General features: G+C 37.0%; 1 protein-coding gene across 3 annotated transcripts in view; it reads right to left on the bottom strand.

Moving 5' to 3' along the window:
- Window positions 1-77: 77 nt before the first annotated feature.
- Window positions 78-19,600, bottom strand: part of prdm10 (PR domain containing 10) — an 86,552-nt gene continuing 67,029 nt past the window's right edge. For 2 of the 3 annotated variants that reach the window (XM_053623281.1, XM_053623280.1), the window contains 9 exons: window positions 16,723-16,902; window positions 16,487-16,597; window positions 16,041-16,241; window positions 15,616-15,759; window positions 15,289-15,459; window positions 10,919-11,056; window positions 10,444-10,585; window positions 7,051-7,151; window positions 1,288-1,610 (listed from right to left, as the gene is read on the bottom strand). In XM_053623281.1, the coding sequence (XP_053479256.1) occupies window positions 1,419-1,610; window positions 7,051-7,151; window positions 10,444-10,585; window positions 10,919-11,056; window positions 15,289-15,459; window positions 15,616-15,759; window positions 16,041-16,241; window positions 16,487-16,597; window positions 16,723-16,902 (1,380 nt within the window). In that variant the 3' untranslated portion in view covers window positions 1,288-1,418. Of the gene's footprint in view, window positions 162-1,287; window positions 1,611-7,050; window positions 7,152-10,443; window positions 10,586-10,918; window positions 11,057-15,288; window positions 15,460-15,615; window positions 15,760-16,040; window positions 16,242-16,486; window positions 16,598-16,722; window positions 16,903-19,600 lie in introns of those variants that run through there. The other variant, XM_053623282.1, reaches the window with a different exon arrangement.

Here is a 19,600-nt window from a genome sequence, read left to right as displayed (position 1 = left end):
TCTTCAGCTGAAGCACTGGTATAAACACTTTGATAGGCGCACTGTATGACTGTGCATCTGTCCTTCATTAGTTTAAGCAGAGGTAAAAGACTTGTTTGTCCTGTAACACCAGCTTAGCTGCTGTGTCTTCTGGTTGGTTTTGTTTTGAAGCTTTGTTCAACCTACAGAAGAATGCGTGGAATGCATTGTGACACAGAGTCCAAATGTACTTAACGATCATTCAGCCTTACGAGGCAATCACAATGAAGTTAACTTTAACTACTCTCATCTCTAGCATCAACTGAGTATTAAAATAATTACTAAAGGGCTTTTATAATTTTTCATACATGACAAAAAAACAACATTAATATTAAGTATAATCTGCATAACACAACATACACTCATACTGGCAGTTATGAATAAATTTTATTGATTGCCCTTTGTTTTTAACATGTGTAAATGTTCTGTGTATGACAAACCATTTACATGTTTTAAAACTGCACATGCAGTCGCTGTAAGTTTGTGTCCCACACAAATTCATCATTTGTTTATGTGTTCAAAATAAACAAGACACAGAAGAGTTTTACTGAACTACGTAAGTTTCTATCAACAGAATTACTCTGAACCCCCACCCCCCAAAAAAATGCTAATGCTCATTCCCAGAACATTCACAACAAAATTTGTGATATACAGGTGTTAAAAAAAAATATCTTGCCAACATTAGAGACATCAGAACATATTCATTTGGAGACAAGGTGCTTATACATATTATAAACTCTACCAATACGAATAATATAGCTACTCTTCTTTACATTGAACAAGCCTCCCGCTTTAAATTGTGGCTTTGTGTTATCCTTTGTATTTCATTGTTTTTTTTCTTTTTATTTGTGGCTTTTTAGGTTATACGTATTCAACTCACTGTAAGCAGTAATGCATATGCCAAATAAATACTAAACATCCATTAACCAGGAAATTAATACGCATGATACATGGTATGTTACAAACCAAGAAACACAAGTCAACAATTTAAAACATACATGAATAATGGGAAACAAAATAGGAACCTGTGTTTAGGGGGTGTTTAGGGATGTAGAAAAAAAAATCAAGACATTTAATTCTATACATTTTATACATTCAGTGTCAAACTCAGCTTAATCTGTGACTGTTAATCTAGATCAACAGCAAGACTTTAAAACGTCATATGTATTTTATATATATATATATATATATATATATATATATATATATATATATATATATATATATATATATATAAAATATATGAAAATTACATATTTTGTACTAAACAAAAAATAAAATCTGCCCAATTACTCAAAGAAATCTCACATGCAAACTGTAATATCTCAACATAAAAAAAGATTAATTTAAATAAAATTAACATTGAGGTAAAATCATGACAGATCAGGAAATGGGACACATCAAGGTTTTGTAATTTGCACCTCACTTGCACCAGATCCATTAGTTGTGGTTTTGATTATGTATTGGGTTGTAGCCTGTTGACTGGCAGATGGCTGCTCCAATGAGTCAGTGTTTACCTCAGTGGTGGTGGGTGGGACATTATCTTGTTTATTATCCAGCTCAGTCTGCCCCTCAGATATCACATAATGAGTCTGTAACACAAGCAAAATTATTTAAATATCATTACTTGCAAACATCATTATAAATGTCACACTTTCAAAGTTTGCAAATTTGAATCAAAGTTTACATAAAAGCTTGGTTTATGCTTTGTGAGAATTGCTTCTGAGATTCATCCACTTAAGAAATCCCTGAGTGTTCATAGTATTTCAAAACAGGATGGTATTTGTCTATCAACTCAATGCAAAACAACACTTTGTTGTGATAAATGTTTGAGGAGAGAGCGTAAGGACAGTCAAAGCTGTTGCCAGTTTCTGACCCTCATTATTCATATGCTGATACTAGCCTATCAATGAGGAGGTTGATGGGCAGTTCAGACACTTCCGTTTTGGAGAGCAACTTTCCTGTTCTGCCCCATTCAAAGTGCCTTTCCAGGATTCTAACGGAGTCAGCTAACAGTTCCGATTAAAAAAAATATATATAAAATCAAGCTCTGAACCCCACTGTTATCTTCAACTCCAATAAGATGTCAATGAGGATTCAGTCAAGCCTTGCTTCCATTTTCTTAAGCATGCAAACTGCACATTTCTAAATCAGCAATTCAATATATAGCACTGCTAGAGCTTTGTCAAATTAGCCTTTTAGCAGATTATTCTGCTAAGAGGTGAATTATAAGCATACATTTTACAACACAACTGGATTCCTAATACTTCTCTAATTACTTTGATATGTGATGGTCTTGTTTTAATTTATGGTTTTCGTTTGGTTGTATAGTTTTACAAGTCGCTAATATGAAACATCTGAGTTCCACAAAAAAAAAGTTACAGTAAATTTGTGTGAAAAAAAAGTTAATCTGTAAATAAACTTGCAGCAGCTCATGTCAATTACACAATTCGAAGCTGATAAATTGAGGATGACATACATAAATTTACACAAACTCAGGAGCTTTTATATGAACATTTTTCTGAACTAACTGGTTTTTGATGAACATGTGTACCTTGTGTAAATGCTCCAGGGAATAACTGAAAATCGCCAGCAATAAAGCAACAGCTGATCATTCACACACGCGTGAGACACAGAGCTGTCTTTCAGGCAACAGCAGTAGAGCGACATTTGAATTGAGATTTTCTCAGTTCAATGCATATTTGGTATGGCTTGGTACAGTGACAAATATAAGAATTGACTAATTATGCCTCAGACCAATCCTATGGAATGTGTGGTCCGATGCTCAAAATTGGAAGAAAAACTTATAAATATAGGTTCATATTATCATGTTATATAAAACCTCTTATTAAATGTGTATAGAGAGATTAGTAAGAAAAATAAACCTTGGAATGAATTATCAAAGATCATTGTTTGCTTTGCTAATCTACAAACAAAGCCAGGGTGAAGCCTAGCATGTAACATGTAAATCAAATGTAAACGCATTTAAACAAAATTGGCATACATAAATTGTATAGTGGACTGTAGGGTATACATTTTGACTACTACCATTTCTCATCTTAACTTAAAAAACAAACAAACGAAAAAAACAACAACAAAAAAAAAGCCACTGGACAGTGCATGTCTACATGTGACCACAGTATCAGTTGCTACACTCCCATAAGAGACAAACTATAAGCAACATGAATGACTTGTCACTGGCTGGTATGAACACAGGGTCACCTTGATGCATGGATTCATTTTGCAGTAGATAATTGCCTTAGAGCGTATTTATTATAAATAAGATAATCACAATCTCAACATAAATACAAGCTTTGCATTCTGTTTCTAAAAAGAAACCAAAACCACTCCAATTGTGTTTTTATTAGATTGCAGCTGGATTTCAAAATCAGATGTTCAGCTATTGTTTAGAACACTGATTACAACTGCATACTTAATTGCAGAACATAAATGAACATAGAAGAGCACACTTCTTCCCTATTTTCTCAGAAAGCAGCACTCTAAGCTACTAGTTGTTTCTGTCATAATTGTTTTTAATAATGTGCCAAATCATTCACTTCACAAAGAATAAACAACTGTTTTGTTTAGCACAAGAAACAATTCTCTTTAAGCAATACTCGATCTTTAAGCCACATTTAAATAAATGTTACAGTCTGGTTTCATACACTGTCTTAGTTTATGTGTGTCTGTTATACAATTTAGTTTTATAGAATATATTCCAATGCTTACAGTGGGTCTTTTCTGAAGTTACAGTGGTGCTTGAAAATCTGTGAACCCTTTAGAATTTTCTATATTTCTGCATAAATATGATCTAAAACATCATCAGATTTTCACACAAGTCCTAAAAGTAGATAAAGAGAATCCAATTAAACAAATGAGACAAAAATATTACACCTCATTATTTATTTATTGGGGAAAATTATACAATATCTGTGAGTGGCAAAAACTTTGTTTTCAGTATCTGTATAGCAATAACTGCAACTAAACTTTTCCAGTAAGTGTTGATCACAGGATTCATACAGATACTTTATAATGAAATTCCAGGACTTTCAAGGACTTTTCAAACATTATATATTTTTTTGTTTTCAAGGACTATACAAGAGATGTCATTCAAACATATTCTTTATTTCTTCTTTTTAAATTCCAAAATTATTATTATGATGTATTATTATTATTATGTGAATAGAAGTGAATGAATGTGCTGCTCTATAACATACAAGAGATGTCATTCAAACATATTCTTTATTTCTTCTTTTTAAATTCCAAAAGTTATTATTATTATGATTTATTATTATTATTATTATTATTATGTGAATAGAAGTGAATGAATGTGCTGCTCCTCTCTGCCCTTCACTGAACAGAGTAGCTGCAGAGAGAGGTGTACCTGCAGCGGGAAAGCAGGACCTTGCTCTTGCAGGGCAGTACTGGCGACTCTCTTCTAAGGAAAGTAGCTAACGTTTGTCCAAAACGTCACAAGATTTGTTGCTAGGTGCCTTTTTGAAAAAGAAAAAAGAAGTTGCTAAAGGGGTCTGAAAAGTGGACCGGAGTTGTCTGTCAAAATGAGTGAGTGTATAGCGGGAGATGGGGGAGGGGCTGCAGCGGTTTGTCATATTTTGAGTAAAAGGACTGTATTCATGTTCTATCAAAAATAAACAATTTAAAGTTATTTAGCAAGCTCCTATTTATTGCCAGAGCCAGATCACAATGCAGCTCTTGCCTGGTTTCCCACTGAAGCTAAGCAGGGTTGAGCCTGGCCAGTACATGGATGGGAGACCTCCTGGGGTTGCTGCTAGAAACTGTGTTGGTCAGTGTAGGTCCTAATGCCCCAGTATAATGACAGTGACACTATACTGTAAAAACAGCACAGTCCTTTGGATGAGACGTTAAACTGAGGTCCTAACTCTGTGGTCTTTAAAAATCCCCCCATGGCCCCCTAATAATCTCCTTTCTGAAATTGGCTACATCACTCTCCTCTCCACCAAAAGCTGGTTTGTGGTGGGTGTTCTGGTGCACTATGGCTGCCGTCACATCATCCAGGTGGATGCTACAGGTAGTGGTTGAGGAGATTTTCCCTCATGCAATGTAAAGCACTTTGAGTGTCTAGAAAAGCGCTATATAAATCTAACAAATTAATTCAAGCACTTTTTAATCATGACTAGATAAAAATGGCTATTTTCAAGGTCCAGTACTTCCAGTACTTAAATTTCAAAAAGCCAAATTCAAGTACTTCAAGAACCTTGTATGAACCCTGTGATCAATCCTGCACATTAGCTTGAAGGAATTTTAGCCCATTCCTCAGTACAGAACAGCTTCAACTGGGATGTTGCTGGGTTTCCTCACATGAACTGCTTGCTTCAGGTCCTTCCACAACATTTCTATTGGATTAAGGTCAGGACTTTGACTTGGCATTCCAAAACATTAACTTTATTCTTCTTTGGTAGAATGACTTGTGTGCTTAGGGTCGTTGTCTTCTTGTATGCTCCACTTTCTCTTGAGATTCAGTTCATGGACAGATATCCTGACATTTTCCTTTAGCATTTGCTGGTATAATTCAGAATTTATTGTTCCATCAATGATGGCAAGTCGTCCTGGCCCAGACGCATGGCCCAAAGCATGATACTACCACCACCATATTTCACAGATGGGATAAGGTTCTTATGCTGAAATGCAGTGTTTTCCTTTCTCCAAACATAACACTTCTGATTTAAACCAAAAATTGGTCTCATCCATCCACAAAACATTATTCCAATAGCCTTCTGGCTTGCCCACGTGATCTTCACCAAACTGCATATGGGCAGCAATGTTCTTTTTGAAGAGCAGTGGCTTTCTCCTTACAACCCTGCAATGCACACCATTGTTGCTCAGTGTTCTCATGATGGTGGATTCATGAACATTAGCCAATGTGAGAGAGACCTTTAGTTGCTTAGAAGTTACCTTGGGTTCCTTTGTAACCTCATAGACTATTACACGTCTTGCTCTTGGAATGATCTTTGTTGGTTGACCACTCCTGCGGAGGGTAACAATGGTCTTAAATTTCCTCCATTTGTACACAATCTGTCTGACTGTGGACTGGTGAAGCCCAAACGTTTTAGAAATGATTGTGTAAACTTTTCCAGCCTGATGAGCATCAACAACTTCTTTTTCTAAGGCCCTCAGGAATCTCCTTCATTCATACATTTCCACAAGCACGTGTTGTAAAGATCAGAATTTGATAGATCACTGTTCTTTAAATAAAAAAGGGTGCTCACTCACACTTGTCATCCCATTGATTGAAAACACCTGACTCTAATTTCAACTTCAAATTAAACTGCTAATCCTAGAGGTTCACATACTTTTGCCACTCAGATGTGTAATACTTGTTCATTTTCCTCAATAAATAAATGACCAAGTGTAATATTTTTGTCTCATTTGTTTAATTGGATTTTCTGTCTTTTAGAAATTCTGTTTAGGGTTTAGGTCATATTTATGTAGGGATATAGAATATTCTAAAGGGTTCACAAACTTTCAAGCACCACTGTAAATGTAGTCATATATAACTAATAATGATTAGTCCATATAACTTATCACTTTAAGGCAAACAAGCCAAATTGACATACTTTTTGTAGTTAACCTGACCAAAATCTTAGACAACACAAATTAAAGCTATGAGTTTACAAACATCAATACTATTATTGAATTCTACCTGAACTTGTCAGTTGTCTCAATATTTCCCATTCTCAAATGAGCTGATAAGTCTCATTAACTAAAGATAAAGTTGTGTTAAAGTGTACTTAGTTGATAGAACTACCATATTCAAAATAACGATCTCAAAATAATCTCTCTTTAACTTTCTGCTTAATGTTTGCATTTTTATGAGCTTAAAATTTTAAGGTAACCAGATTACTCACTTGTTTAAGTAAAATCAACAAATGTTTTTTTTTTTTTTTACTGTGTAGTCTGCACAATCCATCAAGCTCTTATTGTTTTTGTCCAAAGTTTTAACTGATAAAAATAAACGCATAAGCAAAATTCTTGCTTGCATCAATGTCTCACCGTTTTGACTTGGCTGCTGTTAGCAGCTGCAGTGACAGGTGTGCCAGCATCTGCTAGCACATACTGCGCATGAGGCAGAGCCATCATCTGTATCTCAGAGGCTAAGAGAGAGACAGTGAACACACTTAACAAAAGCTGAACATTTACAGATGCACTCAAAATTATTCAACCTCCCCTGAGACTGTAAGGATTTACAAATTCAAGCTTTTCTAAAGACCTAGAATGTTTTACAATTACCTGTGTATCAGTTGATTGACATTCAAATTGATAGTGAAAATGTATGATGTCATACAACTGAGTAAAAGGATATTTTCTTAATCTAGCCATAATTATTCAACCCTATTCAGTGCTACTGGTTTTTAAATCACTGGGAAGTCTGCAAGGCTACAGCAATTGTGCTGAAACACAATTAGGCCATTGGGAACTCTATAATGTCACTCAAAAAGGCAAGAAGATATCCCAGACACTTACTGATAAGTATAATACGAACACTCTCCCCTCTCTGTGAACACACCTGGTTTCCTGGTTCCTGTGTTGGCACCTCTTTTCTCTTTGTTTCTCTGTTGACTCAGGTGCAGACAGATGAAGTTCCTCACCACCTGCGCATTTCTTTGTCTCCTCCAATACCATTTGTGCGCATTTACATACCTTCCTCTTTCATGCAAATATGCGTTTCCACCAAGCCAATCAATAGTTAACCCATCGTCTCCGTTGTGTGTCAAACATGATATATATTTTGCCTTTCTTGGAATAAATGAGAGATCTTGTCATTTGAACTTTGTGCGTCATTTCACAAACTCTCCCAAGGCCTTGGTGTGGGAAGTGTGTAGCGGGGCGTGGGTGCCGTCTTTCTTGTGTACTCTCACTTTCTCTCTTCTTAAGAATTGTAACCCAGAGATTCTCCATTATCAAATCCTAACAGTTTTCTGGGGTCTTGTCCCGGGATATCGATTCTCAAATCAGAACAGTTACATTTCCAGTATCATAAGTTTAAAAATCATTGTACAGAAGCAAACCTGGGCATAGATGAAATAGCAAAATTTCACCATGAGGAATCTGAGATTTCTGACACAAAACAACTGAGGAAAAAACATATTAACGCAATTCCTTGGCAGTAATATGTTTTTTTCTCAGCTGTTCTGTTCAAATGACCTGATGAAGACAAGAACAAAAGTGTCGGTGAACACTCTATGAAGAACACTACACAAGCAAGGACTTTCCCAGACACCTCGTCGCACTCCACTCTTGATCAAGAAGCACATAAAAACTTGACTTAAATATGCAAGAAGAAATTTGCACAGGCCTATAAATCTTTGGAAGACAGTTTTATGTAGTGATGAAACTAAACATGAACTGTCTGAACCCATACACTAAAGGTATATCTTGCATAAGAAAGGCAAGGCTCCGTGGTCAAACACGGAGATGGTTCCGTCCTGTTGTGCGGGTCTTGACCGGGTGATTGGCCTCAGGGATCCTTTGAAATACCAGGCTATTTAGGGGAAGAATAAGATTCCTTTAGTGGGTAAATTGAAGCTCTGTGATCATCAGACGTTAGAGCAAGACAATGATCCCAAGCATACATCCAACTCAACCAAAGCTTTGTTCTGGGATCAGTCCTGGAATGTCCTTTAGTGGTCATCTCAATCCCTAGATTTGAATCCCATTGAAATCCCATCCCATCTATGGTGGGAATTAAAAGAAAGCTGTGGTGGCATGGAAACCAAGAAACATTAATAATTTGGAAACTTTTACACATGAGGAATGGGCAAAGATTCCAGGAGAGGTATGTTAGAAGCTTGTGAGCACCAACCCAGTAAACATGAGAAAAATTTATTGAAGGTTATAAAGTGTAAAGGAAGCTCCACAAAACAAAAATTTTGGGAGTTGAATAATTTTGCACATGGACGTTTGTGAGAGAATGATTTTTCTTTTGAATTATTAGCAGTAAGATCTACTTTACATTCTCAAAATCGATCGAACATGTAGTAATAGACTTTCTTTGGTTAATAACACCTTGGTTGATGTGCAGTCCCCTCTGAAAGTATTGGAACAGAAAGGCCAATTCTATTACTTCACTATACTTTGAAGACATTTGGGTATGAGATCAAAATATGAATCTGAGATGATATATCAGAATTTCAGCTTTCATTTCCTGATATTTACATCTAGATGTGTTAAACAGCTTAAAACATGGCAGTTTTGTGGCAGACCACCCAATTTGTAGGTGAGCAAAATAATAGAACAGAGAGTCTTAAAGTAAATAACACTTAATATTTGGTTGCATATGCTTTGCTTGCAATAACTGCATCAAGCTGGTAATTGGCTGACATCACCATTTACATTTTTCTTTTGTGTTGCTTTTCCAGGCTTGTACTGCAGCTTCTTTGTTGTTTGTTTTGGGGGGTGTCTCCCTTCAGTCTCCTCTTCAGGAGGTGAAATGCATGCTCAACTAGGTTAAGGTTTGATGGTTGACTTGGCCAGTCTAAAACCTTTCAATTTTCCCCCTTGATGAAGTCCACTGTTGTGTTTGCAGTGCTTTTTGGGTCACTGACTTGCTGCATGAAGAAGTTACTCCCAATTAGATTGGATGCATTTCTCTGTAAATTGGAAGACAGATTGTTTCTGTAGACTTACGATTCATAGATTGTAGATTCATTCTGCTGCTACCATCATGAGTTAAATCATCAATAAATATTTGTGAGCCCAATCCAATAGCAGCCAAGCCATTACACTACCTCTACCATGCTTGAATGATGAGCATCTATGTTTTGGATCATGAGAAGTTCCACTCCTTCTCAACACTTTGGCGTTTCCATCACTTTGGTAGAGGTTGATCTTGGTTACAGAACTTTTGTGGCTCATCTCTATATTTCTTTTGGAATTTCTATCTGGCCTTCTGATTCTTACTGCTCCTGAGTGGTTTGCATCATGTGGTATGGTTTTGCACTTCTTCGAATGGTGGATTGTGGTACCCTCACCCCTGCCTGTGAAGGTTGCTGGTGGTGTCACTAACTGTTAACTAGCTCTCACAATATTTCGGTCATCAACTGCTGTTGTTTTCCTTGGCTGATCAGTTCCATGTCTGGTTGTTAGTTTCATTCATATTTTGATCTCAAACCCAAAATGTCTTCAATGTATAGCGAAAACAACAGTATTGGCCTTGGTGTTCCAACATTTTCAGAGGGGACAGTAGCTTCATTATTGCATTTTATTTACATCACCAGACTGACTTGCATTTTGAGGGAGTTGAATAATTTTGAGTGCAACTCTATAAGAATGAATACTGACACACATGAATACCAACAAGAATGAATACTGACAACATTCAGATTTACTATAAATTGTCTAATGAAATCTGCAAGGAGCAAATGAAAAGAGAATACACAGACTCACGGTAACTCCGATAGTTCCAGTTGCTAGGCAAGTAAGCATGCTGCACTGTCCCTTGTGTTTGACTGGTTGATGTTTGAAGGCGACTTGAATTTATCTCATGGGCTGCTTGTTGAGAGGAAGGGCTTAATGGCTGGCCAGTCACCTAATTGGGAAGAATAAACAAATCAGCCACAATGATGGGTTGAAAATAATAAAGACATCCCGATCATGCTAAAGTAACCTATTATTTATGATGACAGAAACACCTACTCAAACTAATCCAATCCCAGTTCAGTGGTACCCTGGAATGTGCATTCTGAATATCAAGCCATACACAAATCTAATCAGATGTGTTCAATCAGAAAAATTACTACATGGTGTAACTACTAGTGGTGGTACTCCAGGTTTGGGATTGAGAAACATCTGTCTAAAGGAAAACAACTGTGCGCAACTGCAGCAAAAAAAAATAAAATAAAAAATATTGGTGCATGTGGACCTGCGCACTGGCCTGCACAGTCCCCACAGCTTCGGAAACCTGGATGTGCTGCACCTGAATGGAGTGCTGAGAAAAGCTATGAGGATCCTGCAGCTGGGTCATATCCACTGTTGAGTGCTGGGACTGAGAGGTTGATGGCTGGGAGACGAAAGTGAAAGATGTTAAAGGTCTTACAAACACACAGCTTGTTTCTTACTAGTATGTACATTCATGGAAAAAGAAAGTACACCCACCATAATGTCTATGTTCTTATTTATCAGGGTCTAAATAACAATCCTCACCAAATTCTACAAATAAACACAATAATCACAGGTGGCTTAAAACAAACAAACAAACACACAACTGATTTCAATATGTAGTCTTTTTTCCAAAAAGTAAACAAACACTCAGAAACCAGGTAGGGAAAAATAAGTACACCATAATTCAGTAACATGTAGAACCACCTTTAGCAACAATAACTCGGAGTAAATGTTTTCTGTAGGAGTTTATCAGTCTCTCATGTTGTTTTGGTGAACTTTTGGCCCAGTCTTCTTTACAACACTGCTTCAGTTAATTGAAGTTTGAGGGCATTCATTTATGCACAGCTATCTTAAGATCCAGTCACAGCATTTTTCTTCTTTAGACATTTGCTGGTGTGTTGGTGTGACGAGGTATGATGAAAAAATGGTCCCGCACAAGAAAATTGATGGTAAGGCCGCAATGCCACTTTTATGCAAAGGTGTTTTACTGACAGTGCTCCTATTTACAGTTCACCAAATGTGCAAAAAAATATGTACATCCACGTGAAGCCCCCCCCAAAATAGACAAAATAGGGGAAATGGGGAAAATGGAGGAAAACCACACAAAAACATATACACTACAGCACTTGGCTGGTAACTCCTTCCACAGAAAGGTAAATACACCATATACTAGCACTGCAACTCCAAACCACAACCCTCCCCACACAAATGAACAGGCCTGGCTTTTAACCTGGAAGCTCCACTCACATGGACTCCTCATTGTTCTTCCAGGGGTAAGTATTAAAACAATGACTTTTCATAAATCACGATACCTAAAACAACACAATCTTCAGTATCATAAAACATATATACATTCATCAATATTCATTATATAATATATATAATATTCACTTTTATATAGGAAGTAACTTGTATCTTGTATTCCCAACTCCTCCCCAAACAAACAACAGTTAAGACGGTCTAGTTACTGGTCTAGTGATTGCGCAGGCGCAATGCGGGAATTCAATGATATCTGGCTTTCTGATTCACTTCCGGGGTTTGCAATTTGCTTCTGGTAACCTGGACTAAGACGCAGGATACACAGACAACTACAAACACAACAAGACGTGCAGCTAAGTACGATAAACATTTACTGGTATCTGGTGTCTGCATGTTTTTATTGTGGGATATGGGGAATGGATGCGGTAATGGAGTGGATGTGTGCGCATTATGTAGGCAACTGGTTTGTTAACCTGCCTTAGTGTGCACCCAAGGGTAGGGAAAACTGGAAAACGGGTGGATAGTGGATTATATGTGCGTGTAAATGTAGTGCTGCCGCAATCGTGACAGAGCCCTCTGTCACAGTTGGGTTCAATGCTCTGTTGCATGACCCAATTTCCGCCCAGCTTAAGCTGCTGTACAGATTCAATTCAATTCAATTTTATTTGTATAGCGCTTTTTACAATAGACATTGTCTCAAAGCAGCTTTACAGAAACATAAACACGGTATACAGATTTTAAATGTGCAAATTTATCCCAAATTGAGCAAGCCCGTGGCGATGGTGGCAAGGAAAAACTCCCTAAGATGTTAAGAGGAAGAAACCATGAGAGGAACCAGACTCAGAAGGGAACCCATCCTCATCTGGGTAACAGATAGTGTAAAAAAAAAAAAAAAGCTCATTATGGTTTTATATGAAGTATGTTTGGCCTTAGAAGCAGCCGTAGTCCCCGCAATCTGGAATTGGAGTAATGAGAGCTCCATCCAGAGGTAGGACATCCGAAACGGATCAGGCAGGTCCGGAGAGCAGAAAGGATCAAGATCTCTAGTATCTCCATAAAATCGTGTGTGGCTCAACAGAAGGAGAGAGGGAGAGAAGAGATGGTTAGGACTGTGCTTAGCGTAACAGAAAGTCTAGTCATGGTAGGCTTGAGTAAACAAATACGTTTTAAGCCTAGACTTAAACACTGAGACTAATTCTGAGTCTCGAACACTAATTGGAAGGCTATTCCATAACTGTGGGGCTCTATAAGTGAAAGCTCTTCCCCCTGCTTTAGCCTTTGCTATTCGAGGTACTGTCAAATAGCCTGCATCTTTTCATCCAAGTAGGCATGGTGGATCATAGAAAACCAAAAGTTTGCTTAGATACTGTGGCGTGAGACCGTTTAGTGCTTTATAAGTTAATAATATTATTTTATAATCAATGCAAGCTTTTACTGTGAGCCAATGCAGTGTTGATAAGATTGGGGTGATGTGGTCATATCTTCTGGTTCTAGTAAGGACTCTAGCAGCTGCATTCTGGACTAACTGGAGTTTGTTTATGCACCTACTGGAACATCCAGACAGTATGGCATTACAGTAATCTAGTCTAGAGGTGACAAAAGCATGTATTTCTGCATCATGTAGTGACATTAAATTTCTTATCTTAGCAATGTTCCTGAGATGAAAGAAGGCTATCCTAGTAATATTATCTACATGAGCATCAAATGATAGACTGGAGTCAATAATTACTCCAAGGTCTTTTACTGCTGTACATGACGAAATGGAAAGTCCATCCAGAGTTACTGTGAGATCAGAAAGCTTACTTCTAGCTACACGTGGTCCTATTACAAGTACTTCTGTCTTATCAGAATTAAGTAAAAGGAGGTTAATTAGCATCCAAAATATTATTAGTATATATAAAATATATTAGCATATATAAAGTAAAAAGCAGTGGGCCTAAAACAGAACCTTGTGGAACACCAAATTTAACCTCGGTATGTGTGGAGAAGTCGCCATTTACATCTACGAACTGATACTGATCGGTTAAATAAGACCTGAGCCAGGAGAGGGCTGTTCCCTTAATGCCAACAACATTTTGTAATCTATCAAGGAGAATAGTATGATCTATAGTATCAAAAGCTGCACTAAGGTCGAGTAATACAAGCGACGAGACACGACCCTGATCAGAGGCCAGTAGTAGGACATTTACCACTTTAACTAACGCTGTCTCTGTGCTATGATGAGGTCTAAATCCTGACTGATACATTTCATGAATGCTACTCCTATGTAAGTACGAGCATAGCTGCTGTGCTACAACCTTTTCTAATATCTTGGAGGTGAAGGGGACATTTGATATAGGTCTAAAGCTGGACAGTTGAGAGGGGTCAAGGTCAGATGGCCTCACATTTGTCTCAAGAATATTCTGGTATAAATATTTTTTGTTTCAATGACTGCAAGTTTCTCAGGTCCTGTGGCTAAAAAACAAGCCCAAATCATCACCCCTCCACCACTATTCTTGACAGTTGGTATGGAGTGTTTGCTTTTTGCCAAACATGGTACTGTGCATGATGATCCAACTTCTCCACATTGGTCTCATCAGTCCAAAGGATACTGTTCTAGAACTTTAGTGGTTTGTTCAGATGTAATTTTACAGTCGTGCTGCCATATTCCATTTTGGAGAAAATAGGCTTTTTCCTAGCCACCCTTCCATGAAAGCCACACTTGTTCAGTTTTTTTCTGATTGTGCGAACATGAGCATAAACACTTAATGTGCATACAGAGGCCTGTAGGTTACATGATGTAGCTCACAAGATGTAGCTCTTGGGTTTTTCTTGGGTTATCTCTCTATATAAACAGTCTGACCTTGGTCTGAATGCCCACTCTTGAATTCTCTCCATTTGTAACTAATCCTTCTCACTGTAGAATATAAAATTATTTGGAGATGGCCTTACAAGCCTTCCAGATTGATGAGCTGCAACAGTTGCTTCTCTGAGGTCATGGCTGATGTCCTTTCTTCTTGCCATGATGTAGACACACAACTGAGTGCTCCAGAACACCAAACTGCCAAAAAGTTCTGCTTTTATAGAGGTAGTCACACTTCTTGATAATTAATTAATCTTGTACATTTAATTAGTAACACCTGGCTGCTAATTACTCTCTTAATGATTGTGTAATCAGGAAGGGTGTACTTGTTTTCTCCCCACCTGGTTTTTGAATGTTGGTGTACTTTTTGAGATAAAAATGACTACATATTGTAATCTGTTGTGTTTTTTGTTGTCACCTGAGGTTATTTATTTATTTGTTTATAGAAGTTGGTGAGGACTACACAATTGTTATTTAATTGAAAACTGTACTTTCTTTTTCCCCATGAATGTAAGTGGCTATGCTCTTACCGGAGCAACCTGCACCACCTGCAACTGGATGTGCTGCGGTTGGGCCAAACCCCCTCCAGCCTGAGTCACAGGTATATACTGGATCCTCTGGAAGTCTCCCTGCACTGTGCGGTAATCTGTGGTCAGAGTCTGAGACAGCTCCGTCATTGCCTGTGTCAAAAGGTCTGTTGTCTAGGGAATGAAAGAGGGAGCATGAAGGACACATGCATATGGATACACAAAATGGCATACCATAAAGAGAACCCTCATGCTGGACTTATGCATAGTCACAGATGATGTGGAGTGAGCCTGCATGGTATTTCATAAATATATATCGGGGGTTCTTACCACCACAGCCTCAGTTGTCGTACCATCAGTTGCGATGACGGCCGGAGTGCTGTTAATGACAGTTGTAGCTAAGGGAGCCTGGATGCTGTTGGCTAGCTGTGCAAATTCTGGATGCTTTTTACGGATGTGCTGCACCATCTTTGTCTAAAAACAAGACAAAATAAACCGCATTCCACTAGACCATTTATTTGGACAGCAATGTATTTTATTATTGTATAACCAAAACCCAGATTTTTGAACTAGCATTCCTCATTTCCATGGAGTGGAGTGCTTTTTATTATAATATCCCAGATTCAGCTCAGGACTTGGTGATCAGCAAAACAAATTTAATAAATTATTTTATGGAAAATTCTTGTACTGTCAACAAGTGTTCCAAGACTGGGAGTAAGCAATGCTGAGTAAGACCTGGTAACAAACACACATACCTTACTGCTATACTGCTTTGCACAGTGTGGGCAACAGACAGGGGCTGTGGCAATGGTGCCTGTTAGCTGAGTGTGGGTGCTCAACATGGGGTCTGGCTCACCCGGCCTGGCCGGACGCAGCTTCCGGATACTGGGTGGTAATTCTGCACCAGGGTGATTCTTTAGGATGTGAGCTTTGCGCTTACTTGCACTCTTATAAACCTGCAAAATCACAAAAAGCCAGAACACAGCTATTACAATATCTCATAAAAATAGATTCCTCTTCATTCCAAATATCTATAAGCTATATCTATAAGCACTTTTTCCTGATATAGCTGTGGGCAATATTTTCAAAATAGACAGATTTTGCTACCTCGCTCATGTTTCATTGTATCCAGTGTAGATGGATAGTTGTCACAGGAGACTAAGCTAAATTTGAAAATCTGAAAATTCTATCTAGTGCATACCTTATCACAATACTGACAAAAGTAATCTCTGTTGGGCTTAATGATGGGGAGTGTCAGCTCAGGGACCTCGTCGATTCGCATCTCAGGGTGGCGCTTTGACAGGTGATTAACCTGTAATAAATTAAGTAATTTAAACACTGATTCCTAGAAAAATCATTAAGCAAATTGGGTTTGTTATATTGAGCAAGATATTTAAGAGACATGTGATATTTAATTAAGGGAGAGAAGGTTATCACCAGCATTCCTCTCCGTCTGAAGCCCATCATGCAGAGCCGGCATTTAAAAATAAAGCTCTCAAAGTCAGTGGAGGGCTCCTTTTGCTTCAGAGACTTTGTGCGGTGAATGCGATCAGCTTTCTTGGCCTCGCGCTCTGGGTTGTGCATGCGCTGCATGTGCTCCCGCAATTTATCCTTCCTCTGCATAATAAACAGTAAACTTTTTTTCAGAAATCTTCTCATTATCAGTTCTAATCGAACCCACTATATGACTGGGCTTAAGATTACCCTAAGTCTACAGTCTAAGTCTAAATCTTTCGCAGCCCAAGACCTCTATAACTAGAAAACACAGTAGTGCTTGAAAGTTTGTGAACCTTTTATAATTTTTAATCTATACATCTATATAATTTTATAATAATTATAATCTGTATATCTGCATAAATATGAAAAAGATAGAAAAAAGAGAACCCAATTAAACAAATGAGACAAAAATATTATACTTCACCATTTATTTACTGAGGAAAATTATCCAATATTACATATCCGAGATGCGAAAGTACGTGAACTTCTAGAATTAGCAGTTAATTGGAAGGTCAGGTGTTTTTAATCAATGGGATGACAATCAGGTGTGAGTAAGCATCCTATTTTATTTAAAGAACAGGGATCTATCAAAGTCTAATCTTCACAACACATGTCTGTGGAAGTGTATCATGGCATGAACAAAGGAGATTTCTGAGGACCTCAGAAAAAGAGTTGTTGATGCTCATCAGGCTGGAAAAGGTTACAAGTTTGAACTTCACCAATCCTCAGTCAGACAGACTGTGTACAAATTGAAGAAAATCAAGTCCACTGTTACCCTCTGCAGGAGTGGTTTTAAGACCTGCACAATACTTCAATCATGCTACATCAGCTATAATGGATTGTGTTCATGCATATACATCCATTTCTGGGTTTAAGCAAACTATAGCAGGGTAAACTTCTATAGAGGTATATGGGAGACCACAGCAAATATATTTTTTGCATTACCATTTTCTCAGACAGTGAAAGAAAAAAAAATTCCAGTATTTCCTTTCCATAATTTTCCAAGAAAGGAAAAAAATAGAGAGATGGATTACGGCAGTCAGAAGAGAAAAATGTGTCAAATTTACCATCACTCCCTCAGTAGCTGTATTAGAAACCCCCTCACAGCAGTGTTTGCTAATTTTTTTTTTTTTTTTTTTTTGTAATTTACTGCCAGGGTAATGTAACAAGTAGTGTTATAAATGTAAATAATGTTTTCTAAAGAAATAAATGAATGAATGAATAAATAAATAAAATATTGCTATTTTATAATATTATTGCACTGAATAATACTTAATATAAAATTTTTAGTTGGGGTACAAATAGTAATATAACAATAGTAATGTATTTCTGACTTAATTCACTTTTATGCGTTAGAACTTGTGACTTTTATTTATGCGGCAAACTGCAGGAACACCTTCGTTTAGTTTGCAACAGTTTTTTAAATTCACTTCTCATTACCAATCAGGTGAAATTACACTAACGTAAAACCCAAAGTGAATCTAGTGTGTGTTGTGTCCAAATGCACGTTATAAACGACTCACAGCACAGACAGAGATGAAATTGGTGTGGAGTGGCATTTCCTGTGAACAGAGCTTCTCCAGACCAAAATAGAACTTTTGAGAATGAGAATCATTATGTTTGGAGAAAGGAAAACACTGGATTCCAGCAGAATCTAATCCCATCTGTGGGTCATGCAGCAAGACAAGGACCCTAAGCACACAAGTTATTCTACCAAAGAATGGTTGAAGAAGAATAAAGTTAATGTTTATTACATTTGTGACCTAGTTACCTCATACACACCTCCTCGTTTTCTCTGTTCTGCTGATTCTCTCACTCTTCAGCAGCCTTTTTGCAAACTAAAAAATATGGTTGAGAGACTTTTTTCTTTTGCAGCCCCTAAGCAATGGAATGCACTTCCTTTTACAGTTAGAAATGCTCCCACTTTAAGCAGATTTAAGAAAATGTTGAAAACCAATCTTTTTAAAATAGCTTATACTGATTAATTTGATCAAACTTTTTTCAGTAGGGTGTAGAGTTAATTATTGTTTGTTTTATATTTACTGTCTTACTGTATTGTATTATCTCTGTATTTCATCTCTATTTCCTGTTTTTGTAGCATGTTGGGTATGGGAAAAGTCCATTACAGATAAAAATGTATTACGATTAGAATATATAATAATAATAATAATAATTTTTATTATTATTATTATCATTATTATTATTATTATTATTATTAATGTTTTGGAATGACCAAGTCAAAGTCCTGACCTTAATTCAATAGAAATGTTGTGGAAGGACCTGAAGCAAGTTCAACCCACCAATATCCCAGAGTTGAAGCTGTTCTGTACTGAGGAATGGGCTAAAATTCCTCAAAGCCAATGTGCAGGACTGATCAATACGTACAGGAAATATTCAATTGCAGTTATTGGTGCACAAGGCTGGTCATACCAGATACTGAAAGCAAAGGTTCACATACTTTTGCCACTCACAGATATGTAATATTGGATAATTTTCCACAATAAATAAATGACCAAGTATAATAATTTTGTCTTATTTGTTTAATTGTCTAATTTTAGGACTTGTGAAAATCTGATTTTGTTTTAGGTTATATTTATGCAGAAATTCTGAACATTCTAAGGGGTTCATAAACTTTCAAGCACCACATAAACCAACTACTCACATATTAAGCTCATTATTTAAATTGTACAATAATATTTGGCTATTTATATAGCATTTTCTGAAGTTCCCATTAATAGAACAAGGTTGTAATTAAATTCCAATTAACATTTACATTATTTATAGGCAATTATTTATAATTATCACCACTTTAACAAAA

This window comes from Ictalurus furcatus, chromosome 4 (assembly GCF_023375685.1).
Source record: "Ictalurus furcatus strain D&B chromosome 4, Billie_1.0, whole genome shotgun sequence".
NCBI lineage: Eukaryota > Metazoa > Chordata > Actinopteri > Siluriformes > Ictaluridae > Ictalurus > Ictalurus furcatus.
The sequence above is the reverse complement of the archived record's forward strand: the minus strand, read 5'-3'. Positions and strand labels throughout refer to the sequence as shown.